Source organism: Phyllostomus discolor, chromosome 12, assembly GCF_004126475.2.
Source record: "Phyllostomus discolor isolate MPI-MPIP mPhyDis1 chromosome 12, mPhyDis1.pri.v3, whole genome shotgun sequence".
Taxonomy (NCBI): domain Eukaryota; kingdom Metazoa; phylum Chordata; class Mammalia; order Chiroptera; family Phyllostomidae; genus Phyllostomus; species Phyllostomus discolor.
Window position 1 is genome coordinate 7,761,492 of NC_040914.2, and position 13,838 is coordinate 7,775,329.

Below are 13,838 nucleotides of genomic sequence, written 5' to 3' on the forward strand. Positions count from 1 at the left end.
GGGGAAGAAGGGGGAGAAAGAAAATGGGACAACTGTAATTGCCTAATCAATAAAATATATTTTAAACATATTTACTTGGCCATAAAAAAAGTGAAATCTTAGCCATGTGCAACTACGTGGGTGGACCTAGAGGGTATTATGCTACGGGAAATAAGTCAGAGAAAGACAAATATGACATGATTTCACTTACATGTGGAATCCAGTGAACAAAAGAAACACACAAACAAAACAGAAACAGACTCATAGATGCAGAGAACCAATGATGATTACCAGTGGGAAGGGGATTTGGGAGCTGGGTGAAGAGGGTGAAGGGGTTAAGAAGTACAAATTGGTAGTTACTAAACAGTCATCAGGATGTAAAGCACAGCATAGAGAATATGGTCAATAATAGTGTAATAACTATGTGTGGTGCAGGTGGATACTTAAACTATCAGGGAGATTGCTTTGTAAATTATATGAATATCTAACCACTATGCCGTACACCTGAAACTAATACAAATAATACTGGATAGCAACTGTAATAGAAAAACAAAAACAAACAAAAACAGTTTAGAGCTGAGCACTTAGAGGATTCAGGTAAAGGAGACTTTAGAAGGAAGTGGCCACATGTGAAAGCAAAAAAAACTGAAATTACATGGCTGGTGTGGGTCAGTGGATTGAGTGCCAGCCTGTGAACCAAAGGGTTGCTGGCTCGATTCCCAATCAGGGCATAAGTGTGGGTTGCAAGACAGGTCCCCATGGGGGGCATATAAGAGGCAACCACACATTGGTGTTTGTCTCCCTTTCATCTCTCCCTCCCCATCACTAAAAATAAAATACTAAATACAATCTTAAAAAGTTAAAAGTAAATTTAATAAACTTTCTACCATAAATGATGGAAGCACAAAACAACAGTAGAAAAAAGTAGAATCTATGTAAACAAAAACTACTCCTTTTGGAAGAAATAAAACTTTCACTTTTTGTAATATTCACGGTGAGCAGAATCGTAAAATGATCCCCCATGGCCACGCCTTTGTATAATCCAGTTCCCCTGAGTAAGGGTGGGATGTGTAAATATAATGGAATACACGCCCATGACTGTGTGGCATTGCCTGAGCCAGGGGATTTTGCAGATGAAATTAGAGACCCAAATCAGTTGATTTGGAGTCATTCCTAAGTAAGGTCATCTCTGGAGGGCCTGACCCAATCAGGAAAGTTTTTAAAAGGGGCTGAGCCCTTCCAGCAAACGATTCCACTAAATAATAAACTTCTCTAAACCAGTAGAAGAAAGAACAAATATATTAAGAGGCTGCTCACAGAGGAGAAAATTAAATGGATTACACACAGGAAATGCTCAACTCAACAGCCATTTGGAGAAAAGTAAATAAAAATGAGATAATAATTTCACACTCATCAGATTGGCAACATTTTATAATTGATAGGATCAAGTATTGAAGGACAACAGAGGAATATGTGTACACTGGTGGTGGGAGCGAAAACTAGTTCAACCACTTTGCAGAGCAATTTGGCAATACCTAGCCGAGTGGAAGTTGCACATACACCATGACTCAGCAATTCCAGTTCTAGCATCCACCCAGAAAATATTCTCAGTTACACAGGGCGTAGCCCAACTAGAATGTCAGCTCTGTGAGAACAGGTCATATTTTTTTCTGTTTCATTCTGTGCTGTATTCCCAGTGCTGTCGATAGTTGGTCCTTGATTAATACTGGTTGACTCAATTAATGAATGCATTAAAGACATAGTCATCTTAGGAAAGCATCCTCTGGCTTCACTGAGGAGGTGAAGACTAGAGGTAAGAGGAGGAGGTGTGCAGTGAAGCAGTGATGCAGTGATGCAGTGACTCAGGAGGAAAGTGACAGGGTTGTGATCACAGAGCCCAGTTCAGACAGAGGAGCCATCCCTCCCCTGTTGCACCTCTCACTTGCTTGCCAGTAAACTTGGCTCCTCTGTCCTCTGATCACAGACAACCTGAGGGTTTCTGCCTCAGTCTCAGCCAGGAGCTTCCTCAGCTCATCTCTACTAGTCACTGGAGAGCTGAGCACTGAGCAATGAGACCCATTGCTCAGCAACCTTATTCAGGGACCTAGGAAACAAATCCAGGCCCCCCAGACTAGCATTGAAAGCCCTTTAATACACAAGTCCCACGTGCCCCCACACTAAAATTCCCCTGGGGACCTCACAGGTCAGCAGCAAGTGATTTGGCCTGGGAGGGGACTGGAGCCCAGAGCAGATGCCCCATCTAAGGTAGGCACCACTATCAGCTCCAGCAGAAAATAGCCATGGCCTTGGCTGGTCCTCCTGACTGTGGCTGCTGTCTCTCCTGTGGTTCATGCATCCCCCTTCTCCATCTGTCTTTCACTCCCACCTCTGGAACCTCCCACTTCCAAGAGCTTGCGTTCGACTGCTCCCCATGTGTGATGTCTCCCTTTCTGATGTCTTCCAGCTGTGCTTCTCTCTTCACTGCCCCTCCCCACCAGGCAGTTCTGCAAAGCTTTGGTGCTTGTACCCAGGGAATCTGGTGCTTCCTACTATACAAGCTGGCTTTCCTCATAGTCCTTCAGTAATACCTTCTGACTGCCCTGGCTGGGTGGCTAAATTGGTTAGAGTGAAGTCCTGTACACCAAAAGGCTGCATATTGACTCCGGGTCAGGGCAGGTACCTTGGGTGGGAGTTCTAGCCCTCAGGCACATATGGACCTGTGGGAGATGACTGATCGATGTTTCTTTGTCTCTCCAATCAATAAAGATATCCTCTGGTGAGGATTAATAACAACAATAATAGTAATATCACTACTACTACCACTACTACTACTAACACTCTCTGACTGTCAACTGTGCCACTGAGGTGCAATATCTGGAACTCTTTGAGTCTGCCTATGACTTTCTTCCAAGTGCGCCCTTCCCCCAATTTCTCCTTTGCTTATTCTTCCCTAGTCCAGCCACTATCGCTGACACTAGGGCACCTGCTTAGTGGTGTATTCTCACCCCCTGATGTCCCCATGGAAGGAGGCTCCTCTCCTGCTCCACCAAAATCCCCAGCACCTTAGGCTTGTTTTCAGTTCATCAGCTCCCCTATCTCTGCTTTCAGACCCAGGTCAACTCTCCAGGCCCATGACTCATTAAGGAAGCCACTTCCTCAATGTCCTCAACCCTCTGTATGTCAGTGCAAGTGTCTCTGAGTCCCCAGGGTTGTAATGGAGAAGGCTCGGGGAAACATGAGTGTTCTCTTCTGCACGGAGCTCCTTGGGCCCAGGAATGGAAGGGGAGAGAGGACCACCATGCATCCCAGCAGACAGATAGAAAGTGGACTCAGGAAAGGATTTGGTGGACGTGGGGTAATTCTTCTCACTTTCTTGTGCAGGAATCCAGGTGTATTAGTCTTAATAGGGTGGGTCTGGGATTCTCAGGTTCCAGAATGCAAGGACTCTACCCCTTCTAAACCTTTCCTGTGTTAACAAGAGACTCTCACAGTTGGACTGGCCCTTGGTAGACAGGAACTCTCATTTTGCTCCACCAGAAGCCCTCTCCTTCGCCTGCCACTAGCTTAGAGGAGCCAGGACACCTTGGACAGTGCTGGCTTCCAGGCCAGGGGCAGGAGGAAGATAAGCCAATCCAGGAACATTTTGTAGTGCCAGAAAGTAAAGAAGTGGTCAGAGTCTGCCACCACCACCACTGCTGCTGGCCAGCCTGCAGTCTTGGTGCAGATGGAGGCCCCTGCCAGGACAGCTGCACTGCCAAGCACACTCAGGCAGCACAATGGAAGTTCCTGACAAGTATATCCAGCCCTTGCCAAATATATCCCATTGTGCACACATCTAGTGTGAGACCCCTCCTGGGGCAGGTGTGCACCATGGCTGAGAAGCTTGGCTGTCACCACCACAGGGACACCTGGCAGGGAAGAAGTGCTTGGAGAAGGATGGCCACCACTGCTGCCTGAAGTGCTCAGACAAATTCTGCTAGTGGCATGACACCTGCTACCACTGTGATAGGGGTCTGCACACCCTTGGCCAAAGAACCTTTGTGTCCAAGGAAAACAACAGCCTGTGCAACAAGTGCACCATGCAAGGGGACTCCTAAAGTCCAAGGGCTGCTTCAAGCCCATTGTAGCAGGAGATTAGAAGCAGGTCCATGGGGACTGTCGGGCACAAAGACTACTTCACCAGCAGCAGGTGCAAGCCAGTCGTCGGACTGGAAACTTCTTCCCTAAAGGGAGGACTTCTACTGCATGACTTTTGCCATGAGGCCTAATTGGCCAAGCATTGCATGAAACTCAACAAGGCCATCACACCTGGAGGAATCACTTACCAGGGGTAAACTCTGGCATGCTGAGTGCATTGTGTGTGTTACTGCTCTGAGAAGTGGGCTGGGCAGCGTCTCACCACTGTGGAGGACCAGTATCACTGTGTGGATGGCTCCAAGGACTTTGTGGCCAAGAGGTGTGCCACATGCAAGAACCCATCACTGGGTTTGGTAAAGCCTCCAGTGTGGTGGCCCATGAAGGACAATCCTGGCACGACTACTGCTTCCACTGCAAAAGATTGAAAAAAGCCCCATGAATCTGGCCAAAGAGTACTTTGTTCTCCATGAGGAGCAAGTGTATTGCCCTGACTGTGCCAGAAACTGATAAAGTGACAGGAGCTCCTGTCCTGTAAAATGGAATTAAGTCCTGTTCTCTGTGTCATCACCCACTGCCCTGCACCATGCATAGGGAAAGAGCGCTTTTACCCTTCAAAGTTGTTTCTTCTGTCTTTTCTCACATTTCACAGTATCACTCAAATAAGGAGATACATTGCTCATAGTAGAATTTAGCAAAACACATGCTGGCTGGTTGTGGCTCAGTGGATTGAGTGCTGGCCTGTGAACCAAAAGTTTGCTGGTGTGATTCCCACTCAGGGCACATGCCTGGATTGCAGGCCAGGTCCCCAGTAGGGGGTGTGGGACAGTCGAATACACATTGATGTTTCTCTCCCTCTCTTTCTTATTTGCTTCACCTCTCTAAAAATAAGTAAATAAAATCTTTAAACTATAGAGTTTTGGAAAACGCAGCTCTGCAGCAAAGTTAAGTTTTCAATGGCTGCAGTTAAAAATCTCACTCTTAGCTATATTGACTCTTCTGCATGTTATCATACAGCAGAAAATAACTAACCATTTGGATGCTTAGTGACATAGAAAGAAGCCTAACAGATAAAGTTCCCACTGAGATGCCCTTTGTGACTCAGCTGAGACCCACTGTGTCATCAATCGACACACAAGAGTTGCAGCAGCTACTCCAACTGCGTTCTCCAACCTGTGGCTCATCCTGTGTTCTGTGAGCAGAAGAACTTACTGGAATGCATAGTTTAACTTCCCCTTCAAAACTTTCTTCTGTTCCTTTGTGCTTTTGTTCAACTAATATGAATTTCTAGAGAATTAATATTTGAACTTAGCTGTGATTCCAAACTCACCTTTCACCTGTACTATATTGGTGTTCCCAGTGTGCCATATGTTCTGAACGTTCCTACTTTCAAGCATGGAACATGCAGGTGATTTGGAAAGTGTAGCCAGATCTGGGAGAATGAGCCTGCTTCAGAGGAACATCATCACAGTGAATACTTCTGGAAGCTATCCAAACTAACCCAGATTTTGTTTTTTGTCTTTTCAAATAATAACATTTTGTTTAGCCCTGGTAAGTGTGGCTCAGTGGATTGGATCGAATCTGTGAAATAAAAGGTCAGAGGTTCAATTCCCAGTCAGGGTACATGCCTGAGTTGTGGGCCAGGCCCCCAGTGGGGGCCATTTCAGAGGTAACCAATGAGTGTTTCTCTCTGATATCAATGTGTCTCTCCCACTCTTCTTCCCTCCCTTCCTGTCTCCCTAAAAATAAATGAATACAATCTAAAAGTTTAAAACAAACAGACAAAATAATAATAATATTCTGTCTTACAGTTTCTGGTAAAGATGAAGAAGTGGGTCAACATGGGTCTCCTCATCAGACAACCACAGCAAAAGTATACGGCCAAACCACAGAAGAACTCTCACTCACAACCATCAGAAAATGTGAGCTGTATGGAAGTCTGACAACTAAGGAATTAAAGAAACAACATTCATACAGATGGGTAGGAAGGGTGGAGGGGCAGAGACAGCGAGATATAGAATGGGGCTGGTCCCAAACCCATATGAGGTGGATATGAATTGGGGTGACATCTCAGGAGTGAGGGATTCCAGCCCACACCAGCCCAGCCAGCCCAGGGTTCCAGTGCCAGGAAGCTAAGTCCCCATAACTTCTGGCTGTAAAAACCAGTGGGGGTTGGGTCAGTGGGCTGTTCGGGCTTCTCCTCTTGGAGGGCCCCAGATGTGGACTTACTCAGACCCGCTCCCTTCAGGTTCCACCATGGGGCAGCACCTTGAAGGACACCAGTGATATATGGGGAGGAACTGAAGTGTCTGGCATCAGGACGAGAGATGCGAGACAGCTTGTTCCCAGACAGGACTGCAGATAGCATCATGCTCCTCTTCTGAGCCCTGCTCCACACAGAGCCACTGTGCAGGAGCACAGTGTCTTAGACTGCATCACCTGGCTCACACAGTTACCCTGCCCTGACAACTATGCCCTGACATGTAAAATGTGTATCAATGAGCAAGAGTGTAGGCATGCATGTGGAAGCAAGTTGGCTGCCTGCCAGGACTCTGAAAAAAATCTTTGGACAGAGCCCTTTACATTGTATAATAATATACAAGTGTTATATCTTACTTTAGGAAGAGGTGCCTTTTAAGAACCTACCCAAAGTTGGGTAGGCTTAGGATAGATAACCCTCCCTGTGTGGATCGAAGTTCGAGTACTTGCTGAGCATTTATTGTGTTCTGTTGGATCTCAGATAGAGACTTTCTGAGTGTCAGCTGTATATCTCCATAATATGGGCACGAGCACAGTTCCCGTTTCATAGGTTTGCAAGCATCAAGGGCAGCAAGTGTGTAATGATTTGAGCATAGAGCTGACACAGAATACATGTTAATAGATAATAGCCATTATTATTACCATTCATAGTACTGTGTAAAATTTTGCTTCCTTTCATCCCAGCTCTGAAGTCTCAATCTCTAGCAAGGGGAATGGACAGCTCATGTGTTCTTTTTCCCTCTACTATCCACCTTGCACTTTCTTTTCCTCCAGCCCCCTTCCTACTTGCCTCTAACTCTATTGTTAGCCCTGCCCCTAACTCTAGGCCCACCCAGGCCACACCCCTCTCCCGTTTGCTCTCCCACTAGCCCTGGGCTTTTGTGGGAGCAGTCACAGCTCTAGCTCAGCGGGGCAGGAAGCTCATGGTGTAGGTTGGTGGGATGGTGGCAAAGCCCACATGTTTGGGGGACACATCGATATCCTGCGGTGACTGCGGGAACTTGAAGTAGAAGTTCTGCATGATGGTGGTGAGGAAGAGAAAGAGCTCCATTCTAGCCAGGCCTTCTCCAAAACAGTACCGCTTTCCTGAAAAGAGAGGTGAGAGGAGGTGAGGTCTACTGCTCTCCCAATTCCTGATGTATTCTCCTGAGGGGAGTGTTGGGACAGTCTGTCAAGGCCTGAGAGACCTTCAGAGAAGCCCCTAACATCCCTCAGCCTCAGATTCCCTTGTATGTGGGATGGGAGTGAGTCATATCAGGATGTAGCAATGGGAATTTACATGACCCTTCCTCTGAAACACACCAATATGGCCATTGTGCTGCCATCTCCTTGTTAGGACTCTGAAGAATTTCAGTGACCTTGGACAAGTCTCTGAGTCACTGTGGGCCTTGACTTTTCTCATCTCTGAAATGGATACAATCATCCCTTTCTTTCTGCCTGGGCTTAGGTACTTGGTATTTATGAGGTTTGCAGTTGGTTGGCTGCAGGGTCGATCATAAGAGGGACTTCAGAGCTGGAGGAAGATACTAGGCTACACCTCAGAGAGGGGAACTGGGATGACGGGGCCCCTGTTGGTGTGACTGGTGGCTTGGCATCACACAGTGGACTCTTACCAATGGAGAAGGGCACAAACGCATCATTCTTCTTAAACTGCCCCTTTTCATCTAGGAAGTGCTGGGGGTTGAAATCAAGAGGATTGGAGAAAAACTTGGGGTCCTTCAGTACAGAGCCCAGCATTGGAAATACGTCGGTGCCCTGTGGGGAGGTGGAAGAGGATTTGATAAGTGGGAGGGGGATGTGTGTGCAGAGAGCTCATGGAGTCAGAGGGGGTATTTGGGTGCTGTAGGGGAGGAGAAATGGGAGGCAGGGGAATCAGGGTCTTTCCTGAGGTAGGAGGTTTGGGGGACATGAATTTTAATTCCCTGTGACCAAAAGTTCAGGGAATCTGGGGTCTGTGTCTCTTGGAGTGGGAGGTTTGTTGGTTATGGGGTCATGTCACTCAACACAGGATATTTGGGGGCCATGAGAGTCATGTCACAGAGGCAGGCAGGCCTGGGAAGTGAGGTTAATGTTGCCTGAGAAACAAAATTTGGGGGACATGGAGTTCATATGTACCTAAGACCTAAGGCAACAGGTCTTAGGTAGACATGGGATTCAGTTGTCTAAGTGGGAAAGTTGAAGGGACACGTGATTGAGGAAGTCTGCAGTTGAGGGAGTCAGACAGGCACTGGAAAGCTTGTAAGGAGAGTGGGGTGTTAGGTCAGATGGATCAGGTTTGAGGTCCATGTAGACTGGGTAAGGGCAGCACCTTAGGGAGCAGGAAGTTTCGAAACTTGGTGTCCTTGATGACTCTACGGGGCAGGCCCATGGGGAGCATGTCTCCGAATCTTTGGATCTCGTGGATTACTGCCTCTGTGTAGGGCATCTTGGCTCGGTCTTCGAACTTGGGCTGACGGTTCTTGCCAATCACCTGGTCAATCTCTTCATGGACCTTGGCTGGGGGATAGGGGAGAATATGTTTAGGTACCTAGGGGACTCTGGGCAGGGATGATAATCCAAATCTCTACAACTGCATACATGACATGTATGACTTTGTACATGACATAGAGAAAGCATTTAAACAGGTTGTCCTGAGACATTGTTGGCACTGGGTACTGATAATGTAGCTGTGCCAGATTCATGGGGGAAGCTGCAAGGGAGGAGACTTGGGGATTGGTGGGGTCAGCAAAGGAGCTAGTTACTAATCAGTTCAGATTGTTTTAGCTGAATATCATGACCTAGTGTTTGTTTAGCAGGATGTGTTTGAGGGCCCAGGACTTTGAGAGGTGAGGATGCACAGTGTGTTCAGAGGAATTTTCGTAGTCTGCGGACTCCACCCCTGCATCCTCCAGCCTTACCTGCCACATCTGGGTGCTTCATGAACAAGAGCAAGCCGTAACGCAGGGTTGTGCTGACAGTCTCAGTGCCCCCAAAGAGAAGGGACAGTGTGGTCATTACCAGGTTCTTCAAGTAGAACTCTGTGTTGGGGTTCTTCTGTTCCTGCATAGAGGGGCAGCTTCAGGCCTAGCCCACTCCCCTATGCTCTCAAAGGTGGTAAGAATGGCCCCAGTTGTGCCAGGCCTTTTCTCAGGCTTCTGGTTCTGTCCCAAATGCTCTTCTCACACTCTACCCAGCTATGTGTCCTTTAATTACCAACTAGGTTGCCACTTTTTAATTGTAGAAATATTAGAAAGGGAGGGGTAGAGACAGACAGTGAATGAGAAAGAGAGGTAGACAGACTATGATAGATTGCCTCAGAGAGAGTTGAGATATTTTCTGAAACACAGACAGACTTTTCAGCAGCTGTACAGTATTCCTTCCCTGAAAACCTTGCAGCTTACTATGGAGAATCCACTCCCTGGTCCTTTCTTCTTGAACTTCAGACTCCATAAAGCCCCGTCTCCTTTCTTCACAGAAAGGAGACTGACATCCAGCTGGGAGTGGGGACCCTCAGGTGTCACATAGTAAAGCCAGGTCACCTGTCCACACAGGTTATCTGATAACCAGGGAATGAAAGGTAAGAGCATGGTGGCCAAAAGCACTGGCCTTAGAGTCTGAGAGGCCAGGGTTTGAGCTAGGTTCCACTGCTTCCTCACTGTGTGACCTCAGGCATGGCACTTATACTCTTTGGGTCTCAGTTTCCTCATTCCCAAAATCAAGATCATAGTAGAGCCTCTACAAGAGCTGGTATGAGTGTTAAATAGGTGAAAAACATAAAGTTGTTAAAATAGTGCCTGTTGAATGACAGTGTTATACATGTGCTTGTGGTTATGATTTGCACACACAATTCCAGCCTATGGGTAAGGGCTCAGTAGAGAGAACAGTGATGGTGAATTGATTGGAGTTGTGAGGATTATTATGATGTAGTGGGCAAAATAAATGGGCTTCTTTCCCTCCCAACCTCCTGTGTGACTTCTCTCTCACCACTGGCTGCTGACATGTACCTCCTGCATGCGAATGAGGAAGGAGTCAATAAAGTCCCGAGGGGAGTTGGGATCCAGCGTGCATTGGTTCTGCTCCACCTTCTTGGCTATAAAGACTTCCAGCCCCTGAAGCTCCTTAAATGCCTGTTGCTGTGGCCCTGGCAGGTGTTTCATCACTGAGTGGAACATCTCATATAGCTGAGGGTGGGGCATGGAGAAGGGAAGAAAAGGACATGTGTTGATGGACATCACCAAATTGGAGTGGGACTTGCATCAGGGCAAGGGAGGCACTGGTTTAAAGGCGCCTGTCCTGATTTTTACACATTTAGATGGGGCTGGATGGAGTAGATATCTAAGGTTTTGTGTGAGTTAAGTGTGAAGTCCCTTGTCCTAGAATTTAGGTAAATTGGGTTGGAGCTCAGAATTCCTCCCTTGCTTCCTTCCTTCTTTCCTTCTTCCCTTCCTTCCCCTTCTGTTTCTGTAGGGCAAGTATAGCTGAGCTACCCAGGTATTGGAAAGTGGGTTTGGGGCACCTCTTCTGGGTTCAGTTATGTGAGGGAGAAGACTGGTTCTGAGTGGAACCTGTCTAGAGGAGGATAGGATTTGGGGCACCTGAGCCTATGTGCAAAAGTAGTTGGTTGGTTGTGGTAGGGTCTATGTTGAGCCAGGGTGGGACCATTTACCTGCCCTGTAGATGTAGCTGTGAACTGGAAGCTTCCGAGCATCATGCGCAACAGTGACAGGAACTCTTTGTCCTCATAGTCAAAGCGGTCCCCAAACACAATGGAGCTGATGACATTGGAGACAGTTCTGCTCAGGAAGAAGGTGGGGTCTATGAGGGCACCTGGGAAGAGGTGTGGGGTCAGTAAGTGAAAAGAGATTTGGGAGAGTGAAAACTTGGTGACCTGGTACCACCAGTCTGTGAATTCCAGGAACACCTTCCTCCAACCCAGTTCCCTTCTCAGGTCATAAAGCGCCTGTCCAAGTAGGGTGTTTTCCTCCTCAGTACCCTGGCGTCTCCAGCTCACCACGTGTGGCCCGAAGGGCCTCAAGGAGGAAGCCTGCCTCCTCCTGGATTCGCTCTTCGATGCCCCGTTTGCCCACTCCGAAGTCCCGCAGCGTGGTGATGGAGAAGCGCCGGAGCTGCTTGGCGCGCTCCCCGTTGCTGAAAGCCACACCTGTGGAGGAGGGTAGGAGTGGGGAGTGGGTTTTAAGGGGGCGGGGCCTGAAAGTGGGGTCGGGAGAGAGAGAGAGAGACAATATGACACACGGAGAAACACAAAAGAGAGACCAAGTTGGAAGGAAATCACAAGGCAAAGTGAAACATGGGTGCCCAGAGAAGCAGTGAGATGCAGAGACACTCACATGAGGAGAGGAAGAGAGAGAGTGGAGGGAAGGAGGCAAAGTGAGATATCTGGAGATCTGGGAGGTGGAAGTAAAAATTCAGAAGGATTCTAAAGCTGGGGTGGAGAATGGTGAAAAATATATAGGGAGAAACAGAGAAGGTCTGGACACAAGAGAGTATTATGAAGAAACGGAGGTATGAGGAAGTTGAAAGAGAAATAGTGAGATTCTAGGACAGAGGAAAAAAGAGGCAGGGAGATAGAGAGAGGAACATGAAGAAGCACAAAAAATGAGAAGGAGAATAAGATAACAAGCAACGTGGAGATATGGGACCAGAGCTCCAAAGCCAAAATCCCAAGTGCTTTTAAGAGAAACAGAGAGAAGAGAATTGGGAGATGGGGTAGAGAGAAGCAGGGAGATGCAGACACACTAAGACAAGTTGGAGGGATCACAGGGATAAACAGGGAAGGAGACAGGGATGGAGAGGAAGGGATCTGACACAGCCCTGAGTGAGTGGGTCAGTTGGCAGAAGAATGCTGGGGAAACTGAAGCCATTAAGTCTGCTTAACCACATTCCCCCACATAAGATTCCCCTCACCATAGCCTTTGAAGAGCCAGTCAAAGGTGGCTTGCTCGCCTCGCCCACTGAATTCCTCTGCCTGGTCCACCAGAGCCTCCTTCACAGCCTCCTGGCCCCAGAGCACCACGACTGGCCTCGGGCCCAGGTGGATTGTGAACACTGGACCATAGCGCTCCCTGATCTGAAGGAGAGGGGCGGTAGTGGTGAGTGTGTGCAGCCTCAAGTCTCAACAGGCTCTGTACACGGCCTTCACAGAATGGCATGCATTTTGCCCAGGTTCTGACAGTCAAGGACTGGACATCCCAAGATCTGGTCTTTCCTGGCTAGGACCCTGATGCTAACATTGAAAATGCCCTTTTCCTAAGAGTTTTCTAAGATTTCAGTCCACCCTTTCCAATCCCCTGCCACCAAGTCCCAGCCAGCCTGCAGAGGCCCCCAGCCCCACCCTACCACCCATCTCCCTGCCTCCTGACACCTTCATGAGGGAGTTGTACATCTGTGCTGTGTTCAGCTGCAGGTAGTTCCCAATGAAAGGCAATGCGGGTGGGCCAGGAGGCAGCTTTCCCCAGCGCTTCCTTTGCTGCCAGACAGACATCAAGACCATTATAGTGAGGCAGGCCAGCAAAGCCACCAGGAGCAGCCCTGAGGCCAGCATGGTGGCACTGAGAGTGATGGTGAGATGGTGATGGCTGGAATGGTTTGCCTTTATACCTCCTTTGGCAGAAGGGTTGATGTTGGTTCTGATTATGTAACTGTGTCATATTATGTTCCAACTACACTCCCCACTGTGTTCCCCACAATAGTTTGGGGAGCTGCCAATGTACAGGGCAGGTCCTCCTTGGTGGATTAACAGGGAGTGGGCCCAAGATTGAATTTTTGACTCCTTGTGAGGTGTTTGACCAGGGCTATGAACTTGCAGGGATAGTAGAAATATTACAAACTGCAAGATTCTGGACTTTTTGCATGTGTGAGCCCCTGAACTTCTGATTTTGGGTCTCAGAGTTAGAAGGTACCCTAAACTTGTGGGTTTTGTGGTCTGGAGAGAGAATACTCAAAGATTTAAGGGTATTGGAATGAGACAAAATGTGTGCTGTGGATTTGGGGGTGCTTCTCTGAGGGGTGATGTAGGTTTAAACATGTGAGGATGAGAGAGAGAGAGAAACAACCTCAGATACTGACATCTGTACTTCTGAGAGTGGGCTACTGAACAGGAGCTTAATACATGTATTTCTCTGCTGCTGCTGCCCATGCCTCTGCTGCCGCAAATTTCTGATCCCCATGGTTATAAGGAAAAACATTCACTGCACTCCTGGCACAGTTAGGTATTAATTCAATGTGGTAGTTTCATTTTGAACATTCTGCCATAACATGGCATGGACAGCCAGTGAAGCAGCAGGAGTATATATGGGTCCTGGTGAGTAGACTGCTCCGAGGAGTACATGCTAAATGAAGCATTCAGCTAAATGCTAGCATTCAGCATTCTAAATGAAGTTTCTTTGTGTCCCCCACCCTCTGAGTTTCCTAAAGAAGGACCTTTCATGAGGGGCCACCCTATGGGTCCATATATTATACAACACAGG

At 47.8% G+C, this 13,838-nt stretch overlaps 1 protein-coding gene and 1 pseudogene across 1 annotated transcript; one reads left to right on the forward strand and one right to left on the reverse strand.

Annotated features, from left to right (window-relative positions):
* Positions 1-3,027: 3,027 nt before the first annotated feature.
* Positions 3,028-4,722, forward strand: LOC114489777 (annotated as a pseudogene).
* Positions 4,723-6,756: 2,034 nt separating this feature from the next.
* LOC114489773 (cytochrome P450 2A13-like) lies at positions 6,757-12,961 on the reverse strand. The gene is made up of 9 exons (XM_028503645.2): positions 12,734-12,961; positions 12,277-12,439; positions 11,363-11,512; positions 11,018-11,178; positions 10,356-10,532; positions 9,270-9,411; positions 8,681-8,868; positions 7,986-8,127; positions 6,757-7,458 (listed from the first exon to the last, which is right to left on the reverse strand). Exons 1-9 carry the CDS (start codon positions 12,911-12,913, stop codon positions 7,277-7,279), a joined length of 1,485 nt encoding a protein of 494 aa, XP_028359446.1. The 5' UTR covers positions 12,914-12,961; the 3' UTR covers positions 6,757-7,276.
* Positions 12,962-13,838: the final 877 nt, after the last annotated feature.